Here is a 26567-nt window from a genome sequence, read left to right on the forward strand (position 1 = left end):
ATACTGGTACCCTACCTTCACTGTGATGGACAGGACACTGCACACTGCAGTTTCACACTGGTACCCTACCTTCACTGTGATGGACGGGACAGAGTCAGCTCCAGTTTCCACACTGGTGGCTTGCTGCAAACACAGAAGAGAGAAGAGGAAGCTTAGTTACTGATTTCACATTACCCAAAGTAGGTGAAGATATCTGGTGTAACAGACATTCCCCCACCATTGCACAGAGAACTAACTGAGGGATTCATCACAGTAATGACAAACTAGGAGTTTTTAGGACATTTTGGACATTTTTGTGTGGAAAATCAAACAGTATTCAAAACCTGCTCCTCAAAATGAAAAAAAAAGATTAGCAAAACCAAGTTCACATGAACACTAAAAATATTAATGCTATTAACTAGTTCCATTATATAGATGAAGTTCTTCTTAAAATTCCCACAAAAACATTATGTTATACCATTATGTGAAAAAGCGTGTTTATTTGGATTACAAAATTGTTCCTAAGACATGTAACTAGTGATATACTGAGTGGCCTCACTTACACCTGGAAACTGAACAAGGAAGTGCATTTTCTTTAACTGTTACATCACCTAGGTGAGTTCAGCAGGTACCCGCTCAGCCTCAGGTTGGTTTGCCTGGTCCTACTACTTAAAACACTGATAGCATAAAAGAGTAAAGCAAATATTTCCTTATAATGTTGTACAAGGTGAAGAAAAAAGATTCTATAATAGACTAAGACCAAGAGGGAATGTATTTTCCAACAATATACATATGAAATTTTATGGAACAACTAAAACTACAATGACTCTGCACAGTGAATAAATCAAGTCCACACTTTACTTGAATTTTTATGCAAAAGAAATACTATCTGCTCCTGAATAGAGATCATTCTGATGCCATGAGCATCAGCAGAATACAGAGCTGAGAAATTCATATCTACTTTCATCTCTGCAGAAGTCACATTTGAACACTGATTAAGTTGTTCAGTGAAGACATCACAACAGTGATATTTGTCTCCACTACAGAAAACCCCATTCCAAGACAAAAATCCACTTCTGCTTCAGGGAGATGCACTTTCAAAATGATGATTCAAAATAAATATTAATCCAAGATTTCTGCCCTAGTACTTTGTTACCAAAAGCCAGAAAATAACTTTATATTTGCCCACAGATCTTAAAGGAAACCTTTCCTTTTCAAGCCATGTCTAAGCCCCTATATATAATTCAAAAATAGTAGTATTTGGGGAACATAGAACTATAGCCAGGAAAATGACTGTGAGAAAACGTCATGGCTTTACAGCCGCATAAACTGTTGGGCTAAGGTTTTCCAGTGGGGTAAATATGATAGTCTAAAGAAAGTTCTTTAAGGAAAATACAGCAAGACAGGGAAAATGAAGCCAGAAGTACTGTAAGACAGGAAATGGGGCAGGAAGTATAGTAAGACAATCAGTGAAACAAGAACTACAGCAAGACAAGGAAAAGATACCAGTGAAGAAGAAACAGCACTCAGAGTTCACAATCAGGGAGTTTCCTTTACAATATAATACGACCACATAAGGCTTTGTCCTTCAAAGGCCAAAATGTTCCCAAAGGCAAAAGATAGTTCTTCATTTAAAATAAGCAACTCTATGAGCTACCCAACAGAGGGGAAAAGAGTTATTTCCACAGGAAAAAAAGTAATAATAAAGAAGAAAGAAAGAAAAAAATGAAAATGTGTGAACATTTGTCAGCTAAGGTCCCCTCACACTGCAGCCTTCAGCAGGGTAAAAATGGAGTCTGCCGAGGAGCCAGTGTTTCGTGCAGAGCCTCTGCTGTGTGAGCGAGCTGGGTCCATGGTTCTTTCACACATCTTCCTGACTCTTTCTTCTAACTGCGTCTAATGTGCTATGCCATAGCAATATTAACATGACTTTTACTGTAATTTGAGTTGGCTGCTTATACCAAACTTAATCTTTGAAGGTTCTGACAGCTACTTACTACATTCTGCTATGATTCTTAAATAGCAAACACATTTCCGAGGCAAAATTACATGATGATATCAACTCTAAATGCAGAAAATGTTCAAGTTTGGTCACTAAACTGGTCAGGTTTTGACAGAGATGCATATAAACTTAATGAATTCCATACAAACCTCAAGCAACGGAACATGATTATATACAGAGATGTATTCTGGGGAAGAGTAAACAAGGGTATGGATAAAATAACCCAAGCCCATCCCCTTCCTGCCATCCTGCTTCTCCATCACACTCACTCACAGAGCAGACAGACAGTGAGCATCTAACGCATGGCACGGGCTAAGGATCCATCAGTGAGCAGGAAGAGCAGTGGGAAGACATGGCGGTGCTCGTGCTGCAGCGGGCGACACCAACCCACTCAGAAAACACCCAGGCCTGTGGCCATGAGGTCTAGGAGCCTCTCTACCCCCTCACATCTCCTTTTATAAATGAAGCCTGCCAAGGTGCCCCTTGCTAAGACTAAGAAGACAGAGATGATTTTGTCTAGACCAGTGGCTCCCAACCTGTGGGTTGTGACTCCTTTGAAGGGCAAAAGGCCCTTTAATAGGGGTCACATATCAGATATCCACGTTATGAGTCACAACAGAAGCAATATTACATTATGATATCTTGCATATCAGATATCCTGCATATCAGATATCCTGCATATCAGATATCCTGCACATCAGATATCTACATTATGAGTCACAACAAAAGCAACATTACATTTATGAAGTAGCAGCGAAAATGTTGTAATTGGGGTCCTCACAACCTGAGGCTCTGTATTAAAAGGTCACAGCATCAGGAAGGGTGAGAGCTACTGACTGAGAAAGTAACAAAATCTGAAATGTGTTATCATCCTGTAAGTTCCTACCAAGAAGCCTAGAACTTAAATCAATTTGATCACAATTCACGGTACACAGTACATATACCTACAGACACAGAATCCAGGGCAGAAGACACTGCAGCAGATACTTTCAAGTCATCTTCTTGTTCAGTCAAGGGCCAAACACCTGGAAATAAAATACATATAATCATAAGTGAAATGTGCTGTATGCAGTTTACATATATATCAAAAACCAAATTGTAAATACCCATGAGTTAAAAATATAATGGGCACCGGATGACGGTGGCGCATGCCTTTAATCCCAGCACTTGGGAGGCAGAGGCAGGTGGATTTCTGAGTTCAAGGATAGCCTGGTCTACAGAGTGAGTCCCAGGACAGCCAGGGCTACACAGAGAAACCCTGTCTCTAAAAACAAGCAAATAAACAAACAAACAAAAAACAAAAAATGGGTTATAAAATTAATAGTTTTACACTAATTCTTTCCTCAATAACACTTTGAAAAAAGCTGTCTTCCTCTAATACTACCTAAGTACTGGGCCAGTGGGCACCTAGTACTACCTAAGTACTGAGCCAGTAGGCACCTAGTACTACCTAAGTACTGGGCCAGTGGGCATCTAGTACTACCTAAGTACTGAGCCAGTAGGGACCTAGTACTACCTAAGTACTGGGCCAGTGGGCTCCTAGTATTACCTAAGTAATGAGCCAGTAGGCACCTAGTACCACCTAAGTACTGAGCCAGTAGGCACCTAGTACCACCTAAGTACTGAGCCAGTGGGCACCTAGTACCACCTAAGTACTGAGCCAGTGGGCACCTAGTACCACCTAAGAACTGAGCCAGTAGGCACCTAGTACTACCTAAGTACTGAACCAGTGGGCACCTAGTACTACCTAAGTACTGAGCCAGTGGGCACCTAGTACTACCTAAGTACTAAACCAGTGGGCACCTAGTACTACCTAAGTACTGAACCACTTGGTACCTAGTACTACCTAAGTACTGAGCCAGTAGGCACCTAGTACTACCTAAGTACTAAACCAGTAGGCACCTAGTACTACCTAAGTACTGAACCACTTGGTACCTAGTACTACCTAAGTACTGAGCCAGTAGGCATCTAGTACTACCTAAGTACTGAACCACTTGGCACCTAGTACTACCTAAGTAGTGAGCCAGTAGGCATCTAGTACTACCTAAGTACTGAGTCAGTGGGTACCTAGTACTACCTAAGTACTGAGCCACTGAACACCTAGTACTGACAATTGTAATTGCTTCCCTGCGAGTGAAAGCCTGGACTAGTACAAACCACTGGAAAGTAAGCTGGATATAACTATCATCATGCAAAATGTAGAGATCTTCTGACTTAACAGTTCCACACCCAAGAACTTGTCATGAACAGGCGTGCCCTAGGAGGGTCTTCATTATTAGGAACTGATGAAAACTAAAACAGCTTAAGTATCTATGTATCTTCATAAAGAAGTGATCAAACAAAATATGAAATACCAATATTATTCAAGGATTGAAAGCAGTAAGAATTTCATAAATCTAAGGACATGGATATAAAAGGACTCGGATAGTCCTCTTAATGTTTTAAACAGCAAGATGTAGAACAACCTAACATGAACATATCTGTGTAAAGCACACGCATACTGCTGAATAGCTTTTAGAAATACTCAAAGCTCAATAAGGTTTGTAGTCAAAGACTAAAACTAGAGTCTAGGGTCAAAGAGATTTGCTTTGCGTGTTTATCTTCTTAGTACTGTCTAAACTATTTGACTGCACACATATACCAAGTGCACATACCTATACCACATATCACATACAAATATATGTACCACATATAAATGCATATACCACATATAAATAAATATACCACATACATATTCAACTCATAAATGCATATACCATGTATAAATAAATACACCACATACACATATAATATTATATACACATACATATATCACATACATATACAAATACCACATGCACATACATATATTCAGACATGCATATACCACAAGAATGCATACATACATACATACATACAGTTTAGTTAAAGTTTACTGTGTCCCCAAGGTCTATATTTTAAGCCTTGCCTTGGGCTCTATCATGCTAAGGAGAGGTGGGTCATTGAAAGGTGAGGTCCAGTAGGAGGTCCTTCAACCACCGAGGGAGGGGCTCTCAGAAGGAACTGATGTAGCAAACCCACTCTCCTGCTAGTTTCCACGTGAGGATTGGTATGAGAAACCCCTTCTTCTCTGTGTCCCTGGCTCACCATACACATCTGACCTCATTCATACTTCTGCTTCTACAGAACCAATTTCTATAACGTACTACTAGACAGAAGCCAGTCTTGGGTTCATGCCCTTGAATCTCTCACAACTGTTAACTAAATAAATCTTTCCTTCATAAATACTCAGCTTCAAGTCTTTTGTTACAACAGAAGGTAGTATGAATATGCTTGACCCAGGGAGTGGCACTATTAGGCCTTGTTGGAGTAGGTGTGGCCTTGTTGGAGGAAGCGTGTCACTGTGCGGGTGGGCTCTGAGACCTTCCTCCTATTTGCCTGGGAGTTAATCTTCTCCTGTTTGCTTTCAGAACATGATGCAAAACTCTTGGCTCCTTCTCCAGCACCAAGTCTTCCTGGATGTGGCCGTGCTTTCTGCCATGATGACAATGGACTGAAATTTTGAAACTGTAAGCCAGCCTCAATTAAATGTCATCCTTTATAAGAGTTGCCTTGGTCATGGTATCTGTTCACAGCAGCAAAACCCTAACTAGGACAGTAGAGTAACAAACAGTCTATTTCCATAATTTTTAATGTTCATGTTACATAAGGAATTATCATAAAAAGCAAGTTATTCTAAACTTAAAAACACAAATTATATTTATACATATGAATAAAATGTGTATTTTATATATGTGCGTTTATATTCATACATATATGTACATAGGTAACATTTTAAGTAATAAATATATGTGTACACAAGTACATACATATCAGATAGTTGACTGCCTAACCCTTCCTCCTTTCTCTTTGTGGCCAAGCTTATTTTTGTTTAACTATTCAACTTCATTATAGAGAAAGGTTGTTCTCTGAACTCCAGGGTGAAATTTAAGCATGGGTGTTCTATTCCACTAACTGTTGCTTTAGGCGGGAGCACAGCTCTTAGTTTCAGGACTAATGGGCAGGCCAGGAGGTTGGGGCTGGGCAGTGGAGGCGCATGCTTTAGGAAAGCCTTTCTCCCTAGAAGGGAGATCCTGGAGAACAGCCTTCGTGTCTGGAAATCCTATCTGCACCCGATGCCTGGTGCATCCACAGCTACCCAGGATCCCAGAAAGGAGCACTCCCCACACTGAGGATGGAGGACTGAGAACACAGGGGCACACGGATAATGCCACTGACTCGGGGTCTCTCAGCAAGAAGGAGTGCCCTACACCACCACAAGGCAGTCGGTCCCACCACTACAGAACAGGATAAGAATACAGAGGGCCACTGAGGTAAAAGCTGGAGCTGCTCAGGGTGTGGCTTCCAAGGAAGCTCCTCTAAGGGCTGACTCAACTGCAGATGTGAGGCAGGCGTTCCAGAAGCATTCCTGAACCAAGCCACGCCGCTGGATGGAAGTGTCAGACTCCCTGAAGACTGGAACTGTGGATCCAACCCTGAACCGCCTGCTACTCAGCCTCTTTTACAGGAGAAACAAACCAACCTCTCTCCTCCATCCACGCTGCTATATTCTGGCATCCTGTTACCCACGCACAACTGGAATGGACAAACCACGTTCAGCTGTTCCTATGGAGATAGCATCAACTAAGCTAGCCCAAGTGTGTTTCAAATGTGACACAGATATATTTACCTTGCCCATGTCTGTCTGAACTCTCTACGTGGCACACTGTTGGTACCTCTCTTTAATACCACATGCAGGGCTTTGTGAAGTAAAGACTTAAGCTGTGTGGAAATGCCATCTCTTCCAAAGCTCCCGTTGACAAATATTCTTGACTACTAACAAAAACACTTGGCAGCATTCATACTAGCACTCTAAATTTCAAAAGCTGTACCGTATACAAAGAAATTGTTACTATAATTTCATGCTTGTAACAGACATTTCTTATATAACTTATAAACATAAAATTAGCTTCAAATTTTATTACAGTAGACATATACAGCATGTGTCTAACAAAATATCTTCTTTAAATTGGCTGTCAATTTTGCTACAACCCTTTCTTTGAACGTTTTTAAAACCTTTTAAGTATGGAGTATAGCCTACAAAAAAATGAACTTTTTTCTTTTAAGGTTAAAGATGTCTTCATTAAAATCCTCTGCTCAGAGCTCGGGAGGCCATGAACAAGAGGAGGCAGAAAGACTGTGAGAGTCAGAGAGGATGGGGTGTCACCAAGGAAACAGTGACACACACATGGAATTCACAGAGAATGTGGTAGCATGCACTGGGTGCTGTGTAACCTGCACTGGGTATTGTCTTAGCATGTACTGGGTGCTATCCTAGCATGCACAGGGTCCATGTAGGTCCAGGCCATATGGCGTCCCAACACTGAGAGGGGAAGGCAGACACAGCTCACAACCCTAACCAAGAAGATGACAACCACTTGCAAAGAAAACAGTTTTCTCCAATGGAGTCCCACTAGGTTCATAAACCATATATAAAGGCAGGCCCCATGGCTAGCTGTAGACAGCTAATTCAAAGGGAGCTCAGTGGTGTTTCTGCAGATTTGTTTTGTCTCTGATGACTTTGCTTGGACATCTTCTATCTTACTGGTCCTTGACTTGTATACTATGGTTTGCAATTCTGTGTTTCCTGGTCTTGTGTGCGTGTGTCTACAGGATTCTTGTGCTTTTTCTTTGTTTTGCTGTTTTGGTTTTTTCATATGGTTTGTTTGCTTTTTGTATTTGCCTGTTTGTTTTCTAAAGAAAGAAAAAGAAGTCAGGGAGCTGGGTGGGTGGGGATGTGGGGAGGATCTGGGAGGAGATGGGGGAACAGACACTGTGGTCAAAATATACCATATGAAAAAAATTCTAAACAAAGGCCATTGTACTAAAGTATCATTAAAATGAACAAGGTCGTCCAGGAGTTCAGAGTTCTGACTTTTCATAACCTACAGTGAAAAAAATGTTGTTTCCTATAATTACAAGTATTTAGGTGAACAGGAATATCAAACTTTCATAAAGGAACAGAATACTAAACATTCTTTATGTCTATAAATAAAATAGAGTAAAATCTTCTACTTCTTAAAGGTTTCTCTTTGTTTCTATTTTAGGAATAAAACCAAACAATGGTAGTATAAAAGTACAGAGATGGTCAAACATTAACCACACTTTGAGATGATGTAAATAATCAACTTTCACCGAAGTCTGTGGATCCATCACAAACTTAAGTAACATAATCTACACTAACCACAGAAACTAGACAACTAAAGAGGCATCAGGGCGGAGGGTGGGGAGGTCCAGAGAGGAGGAGGTCCTACAGAGGGTGCAGTGGGGAAAACGGGAGGGAGGGTTAAACTCGGAAGTCAGGAAGGCAGGCAATGCAGGGGTCAGGGACGAGTGATACTAAGAATGTTTGAAAAAGTGATTGTTTTATGTTTACATAAAAATAAATGTATAATAAATATGTGTGTGTGCATGTATATAGAGAGTGAATGGGGCCATACAAACTGTGGTGATAATGTTGGCCACAAGAGTCACAGACTATTTAACATAAACCCAAAGCAGGTATGGGAAACCTCTCTCTGTATTGTTGGCCATGCGAGTTCAAGAGACTCTTTAAAAAGAGAGCTGGGGGGTGCGGGACTGTTGCCACAGCCCTGGGCTGCCTCCCAGAACTTGAAAGTAAGACACTATTTCTGAAGACACCACATAATTCAGGTATGAGACTTGGAAGAATTGAGCTGGAACTGATCCAGACGCCTCCTCCCTGAGGAGTAGCTCTTGTATCTTAAGGTGCTATGCAAGCCACCAAAGGAAACACACCATCAATGGTCCTACCAAGATATGACCACAGCAATGACCACAACAGCAGGATGCCCCCTAAGGATGCAATACCAGTACTTATATCCAAGAGTCAAATAACTGGACTTGAGGTCGGCTCAGTAGGAGGCAAGTTGGGCCCGGTGGTGTGAACCCAAACAACTAGTGTAGCTGGTGAAATCACAGACTCTAAGAGACAGTCGACTACTGCCACCTTGCTGACCTAGTATAGTTACTAACTGCACCCCAAATCTTATCCATCAATCCACAAATAAATGTAGCATCACTCATCAAAGAAGACATCACAGAAAGCCACAACTGGAAAAGAAAATGGAGAGAACAACTACTGTGGGGAGCCCGAGCCAACTGCCATGTGGACAACCCAGTCCTTCCCTAAGGTTGGGGAACACTGTGGAAGAGAAGGTTTGAACTGCAAGGGTCAGAGGACCAAGATGTCTGCCACTATGTGGTGTCTTCTACACATCCCAGGGAAGCTGCATCCATAAAGTCTCAACAATATGGTTCCCGAAACACAATTGTAGAATGATACCAGCAGGTAATGTGCCACCATGGAGGGGAAACTCTCTCAGGGCCTACCCTAGCTAAAGAGCATCAGTCAGGCAATGGCTGCTGAGAGAGAAATCAGTCTACTCCAAGGACAAGCAATACTAAATGGGCTGGGTGTGGGTGTGTGGGTGTGTGGTACGTGCGTGTGCATGTGCGTGCATGTGTGTGTGTGTGTGTGTGTGTGTGTGTGTGTGTGTGTGTGTGTATAGTAATAATAACAATTAAAGGAGAAGAGGTCATGGCTTTGAAGAGTAAGAGAACATGGGAGGAACTGGAAGGTGAAAATAAAGAGTGAAACTGATTCTCAAAAAATAAAATAAATGTATTTCTTAGATGAAGCTATTTTAAGATATACAAAAGGGTCAAGAAATGGCAGCAATGCATCAAAATCTTTTCACTTTAGGGCATCACTAGGGCTACCAGGAGGTAATGTTTAGTTGTATGGGATTTTTTATGCCATTTACATAATTTATGTTAATTAAACTACCATTACCCATTGCTTGTGGAAAAGCAAAAATCGCAAGACAAAAACTTTGTATTAAAACCCACATTAATTAATAAGTTTGAGAAACTTCCTTATATATAAAACAATCTTCCCCAATTATGACCTAAAATAACGGAGACTATAATTCCATCCTTCCTCCTCCAAAACACTGTTGTCAAAATGGAAAGTTTAACCTGGCTGTGCAGCCTGACGCGGACAGTTCTCACCACCTTCCATCCGATGAGGTGCTGACAGGAGAGGCAGAGACCTCCCTTCAATGGTTTACTTTAAAAACGTGTGAAGCTGAAGTAGAACATCTTTGCTTTTAATATTCCTATTATATATCATCTCAGTTCCTTAAGACCAGAGGAATAAAATCCTGGTAATACAGATCAAAAATACATAAACCTGGTGCAGCCAGCGCATCAGGATTAGGGTTGGCTCTGTCCGTTTGGCTGGCCTTTGATGCTCCGTTCCTTTTATTTTTCTTGTTTTAACAGTTCTTTTATGTGAAAATGGTCCATATTTTTTCTCATTAAGAAAATACTTTTACCTGACCCTGAAAAGGGAACTTAAAGTAATGATTTTCACATGTTGAACATGAGCTGTAGGATTGGTGTTTTGTTTCTCCTTTTAATTTACAATGAAATTACACCCTTGTGAGTCCCAACATAAAATAACATTGAGTTCCTCAGAACCGGGAACTGAGACTCTCATCAGACTCTGAGTCATTAGAAGTCAGAGTATCACGGCCACACTCCATTTGGATGGCTAATTAACTCCGAGCATAAATTATATCATCTAAGCTGCAAATTACTACATTTTTAGTAACAAAGTAGCAATTCATATACTACTTGGATTTCTCTTCAAAGCAGCAAGGGAAGCCAAGTATATTGTAAGTGAATAATTGACCGCTGCGAGCTTCAACACTCTCCTCACAGCCTGAAACCACTAAGAAGTCCTTCTGCTTCACTGAGAGGGCAAAATATTTAAAGGCTAGATGGAGCTGTCCCTGCAACACAGTAACCAAAATATTATCTCCACTAAGACTGGCTTTAAACAGCCACCTACACAAAGTCAACACAGGGACCCTGGACGCCAAGAGCAATGTTTATCCAACATCTTTAACTAAGCCTGGGAGTGAATTAACTAATGCTTATAAAACAATGTCCATACACAACATAAGGCAAATTTTATAATTAACGTTAGAAGTATCCAATAAAGACTGCAAATGGGATACCTTGCGACTTTACATCTTTGATGATTTTCTGAAGTTCTTTCAGTTCCACATCAAGTTCATCATAGTTGAGTTCTCTTGATTCAACTTTCGGAGCCTGGAACAGAGAAGGGTCTGTCCCCAGATAGGAGCACTGTAGGTGACCGTCATCACTGAGGGTCACTATCACCCCCTTCAAATCACTGTAAGATGCAAGAGAATATGAGGCGTGGTTAAACTTTCAGTCTTACAAATGAATTCTTACTCAAGTCAGCCTAACATACCATTAAAAAGCTAAGTATAACAATAGGTTTATTTCAAAGACTCAGTTACAATGTTTCAAGCATCATCTATATTTATGCATGCACACACACTGTTGAGCATATTACAGGAGGGGAATAAACATTAAGATATATTATACTGGCCACCATAGGACTATAGCTACATAGTGAATTCAGATATTAAATTCATATCGGGCACGTGAGTTCCACCCAAAACAATGGAACAAAACATGAAGGTTTTCTATTGGGAGACAAGGAATGAAGCATGGTCCCAGGGCTGGGACATCCATGTGTACCCCAAGGCCAGGAAAGTCATGGTGTGACCCCAAGGTCTGAACAGCCATACGGTGACCTCAATGCTGGAACAGTCACAGCGAAGAGATTTGGAAACTGATAAAGAATCCGTGAAGACAGCTGTGTGCTCTCCTCTTTCCACCCGTCCTCCTCTGGATCTCTGACTAACTCTTCCGCATGTGACCCGCCAAGGCTTCCTTAAGGCGCTCCTACCCAAGGAGCTCTCTGGTTTGTTCTTGTTTCTCTGCCCATTCCTAGAGAGAAAAGGCCACAGTCCTGTGCACTAGCTCTTCCTCCATCGTGATCTGACTCATATAATTCCTTCTCCTCACTGTGTCCTCCAGTTTAAATAAATCCCCAAGGTGGATCCTTAGAGAAATCATTAGGACAGGAGTACTTCACCCTCATCACAGACTAGTGAAGATGCTTTGTTACTTGGAGAAAAGGAGACTCCATTTCAAGCCCGATCCTTCCCTCCCTCTCCCTCCCTCTCCCTCCCACCCTCCCTTTTTTCTCCCACACCCGGAAATGTCACCCTGGGATGCTTAAGCAAAAAGGTCTCCGCCAGGAATATAGCCTCAGTCTTGGACTCCTGAGCCTCCACAAGCATAAATCAAACAAGTTCCTTCTCTCTCTAACCTGCTCAGTCTCCGGAATTCTGTAATCGTCGCCCAGACTGGATAAGGGCAGTGTTTAGACTCTTCCTTCTTTTAGGCTCCTTTAGCTCCATTCCTCTCTAAAACTTACCTATATGTTGCATAATATACACATCATGGCTAATAGCAATATGCAATGTTTAGAAATTAAGGCAGCTGAAGGAAATACTGTATTTTCTTGTTCCTTCGTATTCAACATAGCCATTAATCATTTGGTGTTAATACATGAGTTCTTTCGGGTTTTATTATATTTTCCACAGTGGCCTAACAAAGTACTAAGCCTTTTGCCGCTGCTGCCGCTGCCACCGCCGCTGCTGTTTGAAATGTCCACACATATATGTGCCGGATATGGGGCATACTCTCCCTGACACCCTCAACCAGCCGCTCGTCCCCTGGCCCTCTCCTATGAGTTCCCATTTGCCTCCCTAGATAGTTTTACTCCCATCTTCCTGTCATATATGCATGCCTGATTTTGTATATCTATATAAAATCTAGAAACAGTAAATAAGAGGAAAACACACATTTGCCTTCCTTTTATACTGTGTGAATCACATTGTATTGAAAAGTATAAACCATTTCACTTAATATGATTTCTCTTTCTCTGGCGTCACTTTTCCTGCAAGTGACATGACTTCATTCTTCCTGGCTGGAAAGAGTTCTACTCAACATGTATAGCATGTAGTCCATATTGTCCTTTATCTCCTCCTGTTGTTGAACATCTGAGTTGGTTCCATAGTGATGTTAAAACAGAGCTGCAGGAAACATGGCTGCAAGTGTCTCTGTGCTGGTCCTCTGGATAAGTCCTCAAGGAATACAGTAAATCTAGCTTTCGTTTCCTGACAACCCTCTACACCAACATCCACGGCAGTGGACTAGCTTGCCTTCCTCCCTGCAGCACGCAGGGTTACTTGTCTATACCCTTAGCAGCATCTGTTCTTGCTTTCTTAATAGCTAGCACTATGACTGGGGTCAGATGAAATCTCAGGGAATTTTGATTTGCTGTTCCGTGATAGCTAACGAAGTTGAAATGTTTATTGAACATTCGTACTTCATCTTCTGAGAACCATCTGGCCATTTCATTAGCCTCTTTATTGCCATGATTGCTTACCTCTGTTCAAGTTCTTTGTATATCTTAGACATTTACCCTCGTCAGACAGGTAGCGAGTAAGGAGTCCCAGCCACCGGGGACGTTACCTCTTCACGCAACTGCGTGCTGTCTTCCACTTAATTTCATACACCTGACTCCTAATTGCTGGCCTGATTCCTGAGTGACTGGACCCTATCAAGAAATGCCTGCCCATTCCTCTATCTTGAAGTGTTTTTGTACTTTTCCCAGTAGTTTGGGAGTTTCAGATCTTCCATTAACACCTTTGATCTGCCAGGAGTTACGTTTTAAACAGGATGAGATATCAGGATCTGTTTTCTTTTCTTTCTTTCTTTCTTTCTTTTTTTTTTTTTTCAAGACAGGGTTTCTCTGTGTAGCCCTGGCTGTCCTAGAACTCACTCTGTAGACCAGGCTGGCCTTGAACTCAGAAACCCGCCTGCCTCTGCCTCCCAGAGTGCTGGGATTATAGGCGTGTGCCACCACTGCCGGGCAGGATCTGTTTTCCTTTACACTTCTACAGTTTTCCCAAAAGCATGCTTGAAGAGGCACTCTTTTCTCCAATGGCTATTTTTAGCATCTCTGTCAGAATGTAAGTGACTAGAGCGGTGTGCGTTTATATCAGGATCTCAATTACATTCTGTTGGTCTGCATGTCTGTTTTGTATTACTACCAAGCATTTTGGAGGAGTGGAAGGAGTAGGAGGGAGAAGAGGAGGATGATTTTATGTGCTTAAGTGTTTTGCTTGCATGTATGTCTGTGCACCATGCATGTGCCTGGTGACTTTGGAGACAGAGGAGAGAGTAGACTCCCCTGGACATGGAGTTTGATGGTTTCAAGCCACCACGTGGGTTCCGGGAATCAAACCGGGTCGTCTGAACAGCCAGTGCTCCCAATCCCTGAGCACCTCTCCAGGCCACCATGCTGCCTTTGGACTATTTACCAGTGCTTTTTTTTTCTTTAGAAATTTCATGCACAATTCCTAAATTTACATCATTTCTACCCCTCCATGTCCCAACAAAACTCCTATCATGACCCCTGCACTTCCTCTCAAATCATCACCTCTTCAATCGTCATTGTCTTACACACATACACACGCACACGCGCACACACACATACATGCATGCACGCGCAGACACACACACACACACACACACCTACTGAATCCTTTTAGTGTTATTTCTCTATACATGGTTTAGGATGAGTCCTGTGGTTGGATAACTTATCAGAGAGCGTGTTCCTTTAGGAGACTGATTCTCCCTCCCTCAGCAACCATTAGTTTCCTACAGCTCTTCACCTAGGGGGTAGCCTTGTGACCCTCCCCCGCATCCCCACGGGTGTATCAACTGGTGTTGACATCATGTACATCTTCTTTAGGCAACTATATTTTACAAGTTCAAGAGTACAACTTCCCTGTCATGTCTACAAGGCACTATCTAGCAGCAGCCATTCAGGTTCCTCTGGTTCTTACAGTTTCCATACCTTATTCCACAACTATTCCTAAGCCTCACATGTAGGGGTTGCATTGTAGAGGAAGGCGGCCATGGGGTATCACTCTTTTTAAGTAATAGCTCTTAGAGAGATATATTAGTCGAAGGGGAAAGAGAAAGAAACAGACCTCTAAACGCACAAGAAATATTTTTCAAGCTTCCCAACTCTGTATTGTTGCCAGCGGTCTTGTTGTTAACATGAAAGCTCAGCTCACTGAGAGAACAATACCAAAGCTGAGTCCTTCCTAAAGTGAACCCTAGCAACCACGTCATTATTCACAATAAACACACCATACCAGATGTGAGGGTGCACACCTATAATTACAGCACTCAAAAAGGTCAGGCAAGACAATTTTGAGTTCCATTATCAACCAGGACTACATAGTAAGACTGTCTCAAAAAAAAAAGCAAAACAACCAATACAATCTAGAACATTCCTGTACATGCTAAGCCTCGTCTGGGGCTCATACAGAGTAAGCGCCACAGACCCTGTGACATGGCGTCAAAGAAACAAGGGCCACACTGGGGCTCCCGGGCAGCAGAGCACGGTGAGGTAGGAGCTCACCGTGAGGTAGGAGCAGTGCGGTGAGCTCTTACACTGTCTGCTGCTAAGCTGAGCTGAGTCAAACTGGAGGCCCTCCCAAATGTCCTCATCTCTAAACCAAGAAGGTGAGAAGCGATAACCCTCAAAACACCAACTGCAGGAATTGCTTCTTTCATCTACCTCACAAAACGAAATCTCCCCAAAATGAAATTAGTCTCCTAAACTGTAATGTTAAAAGCAACCCCTGGTGCCTACTGGGCAGTGCCTGTCAGTCATTGCCGGCAACTGACGCCACCTAGTGGTCGACGAAGTCGGTACAGCCTCAGAAAACCATTTCTAGAGGAGCAGGTTCATTCTGCTCCAAGCTGTGACTTCTGTTCTCCTCCACTCCCAGTCTCTTAAGGTCTAGGAACCTGAGTCCTCAAGAACTTCCTGATTTGAAAGGCCTGTCTTCTGCTGGCTTCTCAAGACAAGGCTGGAATCATTCCCCTCTGAATTCAAACAGACGTCCCAGCTCACCCTTAACTTCCCAGTGGCCTGTGAAGCAGGAGAGCAGGCATGACCCGGTACAAACATTCTTCCTCATCCAAATACGTGAGTCTTCAAACCAGATAGCCTGATGCCTCTCACATTCAGATACTGGCAATTAAATATGTTCTGAAACTCTGCAACATGTGCTGATTTATAGGAAAATAAATCAGTTTGTTCCACTGTTTACATAGCAAGCAGTTGCCAATTTAGATATAGGAGAATTATTTAGAAAAGCATTGAGGTTCTGAGATAGATAATGGGGGATTTGTGTATTTCTTTAGCTTCTCAAAATCCATTCTTTACCTATGGTTGGTGTCCAAACAGAAGAGAGTCTTGTCTCACAGAAACACCTAACCTCAACACTGACAGGGTATCTTGATCCTTCAAGAAAGTCCAGTAATTTCTTGAGTCATTTATCTTTACTTAATCACATTAGAAACTCTGGATATAGTTTAGATCAAATAAGAGAAATTTAAGCTGTAGATAAAACTACTTGTCTTTTTCATTATTATTTAAAAAGATGCTAAGACAAGCTTTAAAACTCTAGTGTTCATCAATAGAATTTCTGTATAAAACACCTATGACCGGCAAAGACTTCAACCCAGGCCTATCAAACTACTAAACTAGTAATATAATCATCTGGCATTTTTATACAATGAAAAAATAAAATATATTCATAGTCACCCATATAGCTAATTCCAATTAACTATAAAGAAAAATATTATCAAACAATGTGTTTTTTAAATATTTCTTCTTAATGGCTATTTTATATAATAATACGGTCCACATAGGTTATATGGGCTGGATCTCTGAAAGAATTTCATGCTGAAAGGGTCAGAAATTAAATGTAACACTGTATACTCAGTTGCTTCCAACTTAAAAACGTAGTTAACATTGATAGAACTTTTTATGCAAATCAACTAACCCAAAATACATAAGTGGACTTTATGAACAGGTCTCCATTAGAGATGCTATATCCCCAGGATATACCCTTATTCTGCCACGTTAGCCATAGAACAGGGAACTAAACAAGAACTCAGCTCAGGAGTCTGAAAATCAGCCATGGATGCACAGGACATCCCCGCCACTGCAACACACTAAAGCCAAACTCCAGATGGATTTGAAATGTTAAACTTAAAAAGATGAAACCATAAAAACATTTATCCTCCTTTGAGAGGGGAGGAACATTTGCTGAGAGGAACAGTAGGCTGGAAACCAAAGAATCTCTAGATGAAGTCACATAAAACTTTACAGTTGTTGCATGCTTACTAGCAGGTATGATGGGACATGCTTGTGACCCCAACACCGCCATGCTCTGGATACAGAGGCAGGAGACTGCTTGAGTAGGAGGACAAAAATCATCTACATAGAAAGATCAAGCCCAAACAAGCTAAATAGTGAGACCCAGTCTCAAAAATAGGAAAAAAAAAAAAAAAGAACTCTTACAAAAGAGTAAGATTATATCCCATACCTGACCAGGAAAAGTTCAAGAATGAGTATAGGCAGCGGAGACACAGAGGTGCTGTTGCTGTTGGGGTCAAGAGGGGCTCAGAGGGAGCAGTTCTCCTTGTGTACGCCTCAAGATCTGAGCTCCATCACTGGAAACAAGTCAACAGCCTAATGCGGTACTGAGGATCTGTAATCCCACGGAGATGCAGGAGATGGAAGGAACCAAAGGAGAAGAGGCTGGACGGTCACTGGGCCAGCAGAGCCTAGAGCACACAGCACAGCAGTAGAAGCAGCAGAGATCCTACACCTCAGCGAGGTAGAAGGGAAGACAGGACTCCTGAAAGCTGACCTCAAATCTCCAAGTAAAGGCCATCGCATATATGCGCGCACACACACACACACAGTAAATAAATACTTTTTAAATTTTTTAATGATGCTGTCAGTAATTAGACGTAAAAATTCAAAATCAAAGAAATTCATTATTTTGGATTGTTCTCTAAATTTGGTCACCTCTGCAAACTTGTATGAGTTTATGTTCAATTAAAAACTCCTGTTGCTAGAAAAGTTATACAAGATAGTCTCTCTCTCTCTCTCTCTCTCTCTCTCTCTCTCTCTCTCTCTCTCTCTCTCTCTCTCTCTCTGAGATTTTGAATTTTTCGATAATTTTGATTTTTTAATTTTGTTAAAAGCCTTTCAAGAACATTTTGGAACTATGTATCCATGCCTGAGAAATGTCACTGCTTTCTTTACAGTAATCTGCTTCCATAATTATTAAGAGAATTTAGAAGCAACCCAGAGAAGGGGAAATGGGTTTTTCCTTTTAAGATATTTATTTATTTAATGTACATGAGTACTATAGCTGTCTTCAGTCTCACCAGAAGAGGGCATCAGATCTCATTACAGATGGTTGTGAGCCACCATGTGGTTGCTGGGAATTGAACTCAGGACCTCTGGAAGAGCAGTTAGTACTCTTAACCACTGAGATGATTTTTCTTTCTTTCTTTCTTTCTTTCTTTCTTTCTTTCTTTCTTAATTCATTCATTTTTTTGCTTTCTTTTTTTAAAAAGATTTATTTATTTATTATATGTAAGTAAGTACACTGTAGCTGTCTTCCGACACCAGAAAAGGGCGTCAGATATCTTTATGGATGGTTGTGAGCCACCATGTGGGTGCTGGGAATTGAACTCAGGACCTCTGGAAGGGCAGTCGGTGCTCTTAACCGCTGAGCCACCTCTCCAGCCCCTGAAAATGGGTTTTCAAACACAGCAAATCTAAGTGAGTGTTGAAGAGCCCCTAAGTTATGTCTCCGAGCTGGGGTGTGGATAAATGGAGCTGGTTCCTAATGTATATGGGTCCTGAAGTCGACCTTCAACACTGCAAACAGCGCCCAGAGAAAGGGAGTGAGGAGATACTACTGAGGATAAAATGCTAGATGTATAATGTGTACAAACACAGGATGACTTTTAAAAGTTTAATTGCTAACAGAATGATAACTTTGTGTAGTCATTTGGATTATGGTCTATTTTTATTGTGTTTTATAGTTACAAAACAGATTTTGAGGAAAATTTATATTTCTTTTCAAGCAAAAAGTAAAAAGGTCTCTTTTCCATTGTCAGAAAGTGAATGTGAATCAGCTCCTTGGAGAATAAACACCAGTGACCTTCAAACTGTTCTCCTTTCTCTGAGCCTGGCAAACGATTCTATAAAGGTCAGACCCAGAAGGACCAAGGCTCCACTCTGACAGAGAGAGAAGAACGTCTTCCTTCAGGTGCTGATACAACAAACAAAGGATCAATCGTGTTCAAAAACAAACAGGAACACGTACTGGCCCTGGCTCCTCTCCAACACCGTTTAATGAAAATGGAAGCACTTTTAGCTATCTGTTTGCCAACAGCTGGGTTTTATTATTATAATGTGAGACATATCAAATCTTTAGACACTAATTTTTCTGCCATGTCAGAAAAGCAGCATATGCATTACGGGCATTCCTGAGAACAGAGAGCCCCTCTGAGTGGCCTTTGGACCCAGAGGACTGGTCTGGGCATACAGATAGTTCTGGATCTGTTATCATTCATTTGAAACACACATATTAAACATCCACTATACAGCAGAAGATGCAAGAAAAATAAGATGTGATTCTTGCCCTATAAAGAAAAAGGCCTAGGTAGAAGGGAAACCATGTATTTATTTTAAATGGCAACTATAGCCCCCTCTGAGAGCTACTATTGGTTCAGTAGACAGTTCTGACCTATATGAAATAGCTGACCATGGCTTCACAGGGCAAACAGCACACACACACACACCAAAAAAAAAAAAAAAAAAAAAAAAAAAAAAAAAAAAAAGCCAGACCCTAATTTACAAACAGATTCTCTTTACAAGCAGACTCTCACAAAGATCAGAAAGGACAGAAGGAAGCCAGGACACTTGCCCCAGGAACCAACTCAGTGCCAGCACTTTAAACAGCTTGTGAACCTCCAAGGAGACCTGTCCCAAAACCCAGACACATGCACACAAATGTTCTAAATATAAACCACAGCATATTCCACCAGCAAATACTGCCAACACCATTTTCAAAGCATGTCCACGATCTATGTTCTCATCAAGTCCACTATTACACCACGACACACAGGGGACGAGCACTATCACCTCCTCCTTAAGTAATCAACTACTATCCAGTTTCCCGCTGCCTGCTGAGCACAAAGGGCAGGGTGCTTAGATCAGTCTGCAGCCCTCCTGTAGTTTCAGGGCCTCCAGGGGCCCTGGTGGCTCTGGTGACACACAGACTATTCAAAGTCCCACAAAGCATGAGTCCACCCACACGTCACTTCAAAAGCTGGTATCACAGCAGACAGATATTATATAGAAGAAAAGTAAATCTCATATTACATGCAAAAACTAGTCTGAGAGTAAGGGGCACTGCATGGATAAGGTTATGTGTTTGATCTCAAGAAAACACATTAAAAAAAAATAAAGGTTTGGTGGGATTCACTTGTAATCCCAGGGTATGGAGACAGAGACTGACAGATCCCTGAAAGTCAAGGGTGAGCTGGCCAAGCATATTAGTAAGCAGAAAGACACAGAGAGACTATGTGTCAGGAAACAAAATAAAATAAAATAAAATAAAATAAAATAAAATAAAATAAAATAAAATAAAATAAAATAGAAAAAATATATGGTATATATGGTACCTTAAGAATACTACCAAATGTTCACCACTGGCCTAAACACAGACACACGGACACACACAGACACACACACACACACATACAGACACACACAAACATGGACACACATACACACATACATATATGCCTGTACACGTAGACTTACCTATATATGCACGAAAATGTTCACACATGCACACATACACACCAAATAAATAAATAATAAACAGGAAGATCTAAAGTCACCCTCCCCATAAACAGCAGCAAAAAAACATAATTCCTACTTCAGATAACTCACAGGAGGACTCAGATAAAATAAAACAAACAAAAGGAGGAGAAATTAAAACCAGAAGATACACAAGTGCTGCCAAACACACAAAACACAGCAAAGAGATGCCAGGAGCCCAAGCCAGCACCCCAACATGTCACTCTACAAGCTCAGTAACGGAACCTGGACACCAAGACAGCAGAAGTGAGTGGGTCCTACTATAAAAGAACCAGTGACCAAGACAGAAGACTCAGTAAGCAGATGAACACAGCTAGAAAATCAGCTCGGGACACAGAGATGAAAATCAAGTGGGCAAGGTGGTCCTTAACTTGGATGAGAAATTCAAAGATATGGACAAAAAAAATCAGAAATGAATTGAGATGCAGGAAAAAGAAGCAGGCAAATTATAAAAATGAAAGAATTAATCAAAATACATAACAAAACGTGATCTCCAGAGGAGGCCAGGTTGAAGGATTATTTGCCAGGCAAGAGGACGGTCCAAGGTTATATAATTTAACAATCGCAACCAGAAGACTCGGCAACACTGGGATTTGTTTTCAGGAGACCAAGCCTAAGAGCCAGGGGCGGAGCAGGCAGAGAACACTCGTTAATAAGATTAAAGCAGAAAATGTAGCAGACTTAAGGAGTGGACATCAAAACACAACAGGCACTGAGAGCCCCAAATAGCCATGATCCAGAGAACAATCTATTTACAATATATGTCACACTACAAAGCAAAGAAATAATACCAAAACATTAAGGAAAACACCAATTCACATATAGAGGCAGAAACAACAAAATGACCTCAGATCTTATCACTACCCTAAAACGCAGGGAAGAAAGGGATGATCTATCCCAAGTGCTGAAAGTCAGTAACTGTCAACCAAGATAGGTAGAGTCAGCAGAGTGATTCGTTAAGAGTGAGTGAGCGTATCATCTATCACCTTGGACAAAACTAACAACAAATAAATCAAGAACCTAAATGTGAAATCCAGAACACTGAAACTGCCAGAAGACTGGGCAGTACCTGCAGCATGTGAGGGGAAGAAGGGACTTTGTGAAGAGGGCTGCATTTACCTAAAAACTAACAACTCCAACTTCATAAAGCTTAACCCTTCTATACAGCTAAAGAAACAAACAACTGAAAATGAGGAAGTCCAAAGGGAATCTTTGCCAGCTATATATCAGAGGACTAACATTCAGAATACATAAAGAACTCAAATAAAAAAGACCCATTCAAAAAACAGGCTTGGGACCTGAGCAGGGAGTTCTCAGATAGATAGATAGATAGATAGATAGATAGATAGATAGATAGATAGATAGATAAATGGTTACAATGTTCATCATCCCCAGCAATTAAAAAAATGGAAATCAAAATAGCTTTGAGATTTCATCTAACCCCAGCCAAAATGGCAAAGATCAAGAAAGCAACCTCAAAGAAAAATTGGAGAGATTGTGTAGAAAAGAGAAGCCCTTATTCACTGTTGATTTACTGCAAACTGGTCTAAGCAATCATGAGATAAGTGTGGAGAATTCTCCTAAAACAAACAAAACAAAACAAAAAACAAGGAGGAGGAAGAGAGAGAGAGAGAGAGCGAGACAGACAGACAGACAGACAGACAGTTCTACAAATACTTGACCAGCCATGGTCACTGCTGCTCTACTCGTAATAGTGATGAAATGTAAACAATCCAAATGCCCTGCAAACCACAGACAGTGAAGATGTGAGATATACATACTATGGAATGCTATTCAACTGTAAGGAAAAGTAAAAGCATGAACGTTGCAGATAAATGGGTGAAAATAGAAAGATCATATTGAGTGAGGTAATGAAGACCTAGAAAATCAAAAGTAAGTGTGTATTAAGCATATCAAAGGCTCCTATCTACAAATCTTCAGATGTGAGTACATATTCTGTAACTGAAGATGCTACTGTAGGAACCAAAAAAAGTAAGACTATTAAAGCCTGGTTGGGAGGGTAAGATATCAATAAAGAGGGGAGCGTGGGGTAATCATGACCTGATGGAAAGTGGGAAAGTGAGCCTCTCATCTGGACGGGGACATCAAGAACAGAAGGGAAGAGATAAATACAGAAACAGGAGGAGGGTGAAATAATAGTAAAGATGCTTGAAAATTCATAAGGAGTCTTACTATTAACTATTGACCTAAAAATACCTATAAAACATTCAAGTCAGTGTTCAGATGTAAAGTTTAAATGAGAATTTCCCATCTGTGCTAACCGTATTGCCTCCAAGAGCCAAAGACGATCTAAAAAAACCCACACCAGGTATGAAAAGCCTTCTTTTGAGTTGTAGCTAAAGGTTGTCCAAGAGACTCCAAAAAAACCATTACAGGCTACTGCTATTGTCCTGGGTTGCCCCACCCCCACCCCCAGACCTAAAGGGTAAGTCCCTATTGCTGAAGACACCATTCACTTCAGGTGCATGGCCCAGGGCCCTTGAGCTAGAACTGACCTAAACGCCTCTTCCCTAAGGACCAGAAGGCACCACACAAGCTTCCAAAGGAGGGAGATAACCAAAAGTCCTGCCCAGCTCTGACGCCCACAAACCCCAACAACCAGAATGGCATGCCTAAGGGTGCAGTGGTGGTGTGCAAACCTTGACGGGGACCACAGCTGTCTAATTGAACTGTAGGCACGCTCAACAATTGAGAAACCACACCTGGTGCTGGAAATCTTTAGTCACAATTTTTCACCATCAGAAATTTTCAAATTAAAACCACTTTGAGATCACTTGCCTTCATTTCCTTTCTTCTTGCTGTAATAAAATTCTGCGGACCAAAGCAATTTAAGGGAATTTAAGGTTTACTTAGCTAACAATTACAGTCCATCAGTGTGGGTAACTCAAGACTGCAGGAAACTGGAACAAGTATTCTTATCGTATCCACAGTCAGGAGCACAAAGCAATGGCTCAATGCAAGCAGGCTAGTGTTTGACAAGGTTTCTCTGTTCTTACACAGTTCAGGATCCCAAAGCCAGGGAATGGTATTGCCCATAGTGAGCAAGTCTTCCAATATCAATTAATGCAATTAAATCATGCCTCACAGGCCGTTGTTCCAGGTGACTCCAGATATGGTTAAGTTGATGATTAAAACTTTCCCACTGCCTCAGCCCTGTCAGAGGCTATCAATAAGAAAACAAAGGACAACTGTAGAGAGCACAAGGTCCTGATGTTCACAGACAACACTAGAGAAACTAGGAATGTTAGACCCTCATGCTGTTGTCTTCAGTGGAAGGGATTTATACCCTAGAAAGCTGGGATTAGATGTAGTTAATAACCTGGTGATCTTCTGCCAGCTGTAAGCCAGGACTCACCCATATCCCCCAACTATCGTGCTCATCCCAGACCCCTGAGCCTTCTTTATTTTTTATTGAATATCATCTTCATTTACATTGCCAATGGGAAAACCTTTCCTGATTTCCCTCCTCCCCAAAGACCCCCAACCCCTCCTCCCACTCCATGCCTCTACATATATGCCTCTCTACCCGACATACTCCCACCTCCCCCTCCCTCAGTTTCCCTTTGTTGGGACCTCTGTTGAGCCTTTACCTGACCAAGGACCATTCCTCCCACTGATGCCCAACAAGGCCTTCCTCTGCCACACTTTTGGCTGGAACCATGAGTGCCCCTTGGTTGATGGTTCAGTCCCTGGGAGTCCTGGGGCGTCTGTGTGGCCGAAATCATTGCTCTTCCCATGGGGCTGTAAACCCCTTCAGCTCCTCTGGACCATCCTCCAGCTCCTCCATTGGGGACCCCACGCCCAGTCCAATAGTTGGTTGCTAGCATCTGCCTCTGTATTTGTAAGGCTCTGGCAGGGCCCCTCCAGAGACAACCATGGCATGCTCCTTTTGGTATAAACTTCTTGTCGTCCATAGTAGTATCGGGGTTTGTTGACTGTTTATAGGATGAATCCCCAGATAGGGTAGTTTCTGGGTGGCCTTTACTTCAGTCTCTGCTCTACACATTGTCTCCCTTATTGCTCCTTTGAGTATTTTGTTCCCTTTCTTAGAGGAACCATAGCTCCCTCACTTAAGTCCTTCTTCTTGAGCTTCCTGTGTTGGGTGAATTGTAACTTGTTTATTTTGAGCTTTTGGGCAAACATCCGCTTATTAGTGAGTGCATACCATGTGTGTTCTTCTGTGATTGGGTTGCCTCACTCAGGATGACACTTTCTAGTTCCATCCATTTGCCTAAGAATTTCATGAATTTATTGTTTTTAATAGCTGAACAGTACTCCATTGTGTATATATACCACAGTTTCTGTATCCAACTCATTGTTATGAAAGAGGCCCCAGGCACTTTAGAGAGTCTACTATTACTCTTGCTCCAGATCCTCCCTCCCTAGTCCCCTATCCAGAGCAGCTTCTCAGCCAATGGAGAGAACTCTCAGGGAAGAGGTCACAGGTGCTCTGCGAAGGAGCGCCCAGCTAGCCATACCTTAAGCTTTGTTTTGATAATTATCACAAAGAAACTTTATTCTAATTTGTAGGGTGATTAAATATGTCAAAAATAAACTATCTGGTATCAGACTGTAGAGATTTGAACCAACACAGTCTAACTAAGTTGTGTTGAAGGGGATCTCCTTTTGGCCTCAGGCGGATGGTTCCTCTGGAGCTGGAACATTCGCAGGGACACCACCCCCCCCCACCGCCCCCCAGACAGCAAATGCTATCAAGGTTGTGGGAAGACAGGAACCTTGACTCATTCATAGGGAGAGTATAAACTGATAGAGCCACGTATAAAAAGCAGTCTGGAGATTCCTCAAGCATTCCATGTGTGTACCATGGTCCAAAGGACTCTATATCCTACCACAGGGGCCCTTGAACAGCCATGCTTACTGCTGGTTTTGTATGACTTATGTATGAGAGAGAGTGCACCACGTATACACCATGATACACACGCGGCGGTCAGAGGACAACTTTGCGGAGTGAGTTCTCTCCTTCACACAGGCTCTGGTGACTGAACAAGGGAAATCAGGCCCAGAAGACAAGTGCTTTATCACTGAGCCATCTTGCCCACCCTGCTTTTTCCAGAAAACTCAGTGCTTTAGGAAAATAAAATCTGACAGTAAGAAAAACCACTGGCATAAGTATGTGTCAAGAAATTATTTTTTTCCATTTTTTTAGAAACAATTGTGCTCTGTCGGTCCTCTGTGGCATGGCCTTCATAGGAGCCTGATGCAGGCGCCCACACTGAATGGAAAGAGCTGTGCCAGGGGAGCAAACCCAGAGCCTACATTTCCTAGTGCGTTTCTCCTCACTCTTCCAGGCTGACTTCCAACGAAGGAAAATTGTAATGATTTTTAAGGTGCAATTTGAGGCTTGGTAAATGGCATTCAGCTATTATCACTAGCCACCATTACTTTTAATAATCAAGAACAGGGGTTATTTAAGGGAGGGATGTGGTAATTAGAATGGCCAGGGGAAACGGAGGAACCAAGGCCAGCTTCCAAAGACATCACAGTAGCATGAACTCTGCAAAAATAAGTAGTCACCAAAAAAAGTTGCTGAAATTACAGGGTTATAAATGGAACTAAACAAAGTTCCTTTGTGGTAAGAACATTTCTTTGCATTGGGACTCAAGACAAACCTGTTCTTTTATTAGACTTACTAGAAAGTCTACATAAGCCTATGAAATCGGAATAATTTGTATTTGCAGACTAAACAAGAAATTACCAACTAGAAAA

The 26567-nt window shown here is 41.7% G+C and overlaps 1 protein-coding gene across 4 annotated transcripts in view; it reads right to left on the reverse strand.

Moving 5' to 3' along the window:
• Bbs9 (Bardet-Biedl syndrome 9) overlaps window positions 1-26567 on the reverse strand; it is a 390144-nt gene that overhangs the window by 222425 nt on the left and 141152 nt on the right. For all 4 annotated transcript variants that reach the window (XM_052188801.1, XM_052188800.1, XM_052188802.1 and 1 more), the window contains 3 exons: window positions 11107-11285; window positions 2930-3006; window positions 70-123 (listed from right to left, as the gene is read on the reverse strand). In XM_052188801.1, the coding sequence (XP_052044761.1) occupies window positions 70-123; window positions 2930-3006; window positions 11107-11285 (310 nt within the window). The remainder of the gene's footprint in view (window positions 1-69; window positions 124-2929; window positions 3007-11106; window positions 11286-26567) is intronic.

The sequence above is a fragment of the Apodemus sylvaticus genome, chromosome 7, assembly GCF_947179515.1.
Source record: "Apodemus sylvaticus chromosome 7, mApoSyl1.1, whole genome shotgun sequence".
NCBI classification, from domain to species: Eukaryota; Metazoa; Chordata; class Mammalia; order Rodentia; family Muridae; genus Apodemus; species Apodemus sylvaticus.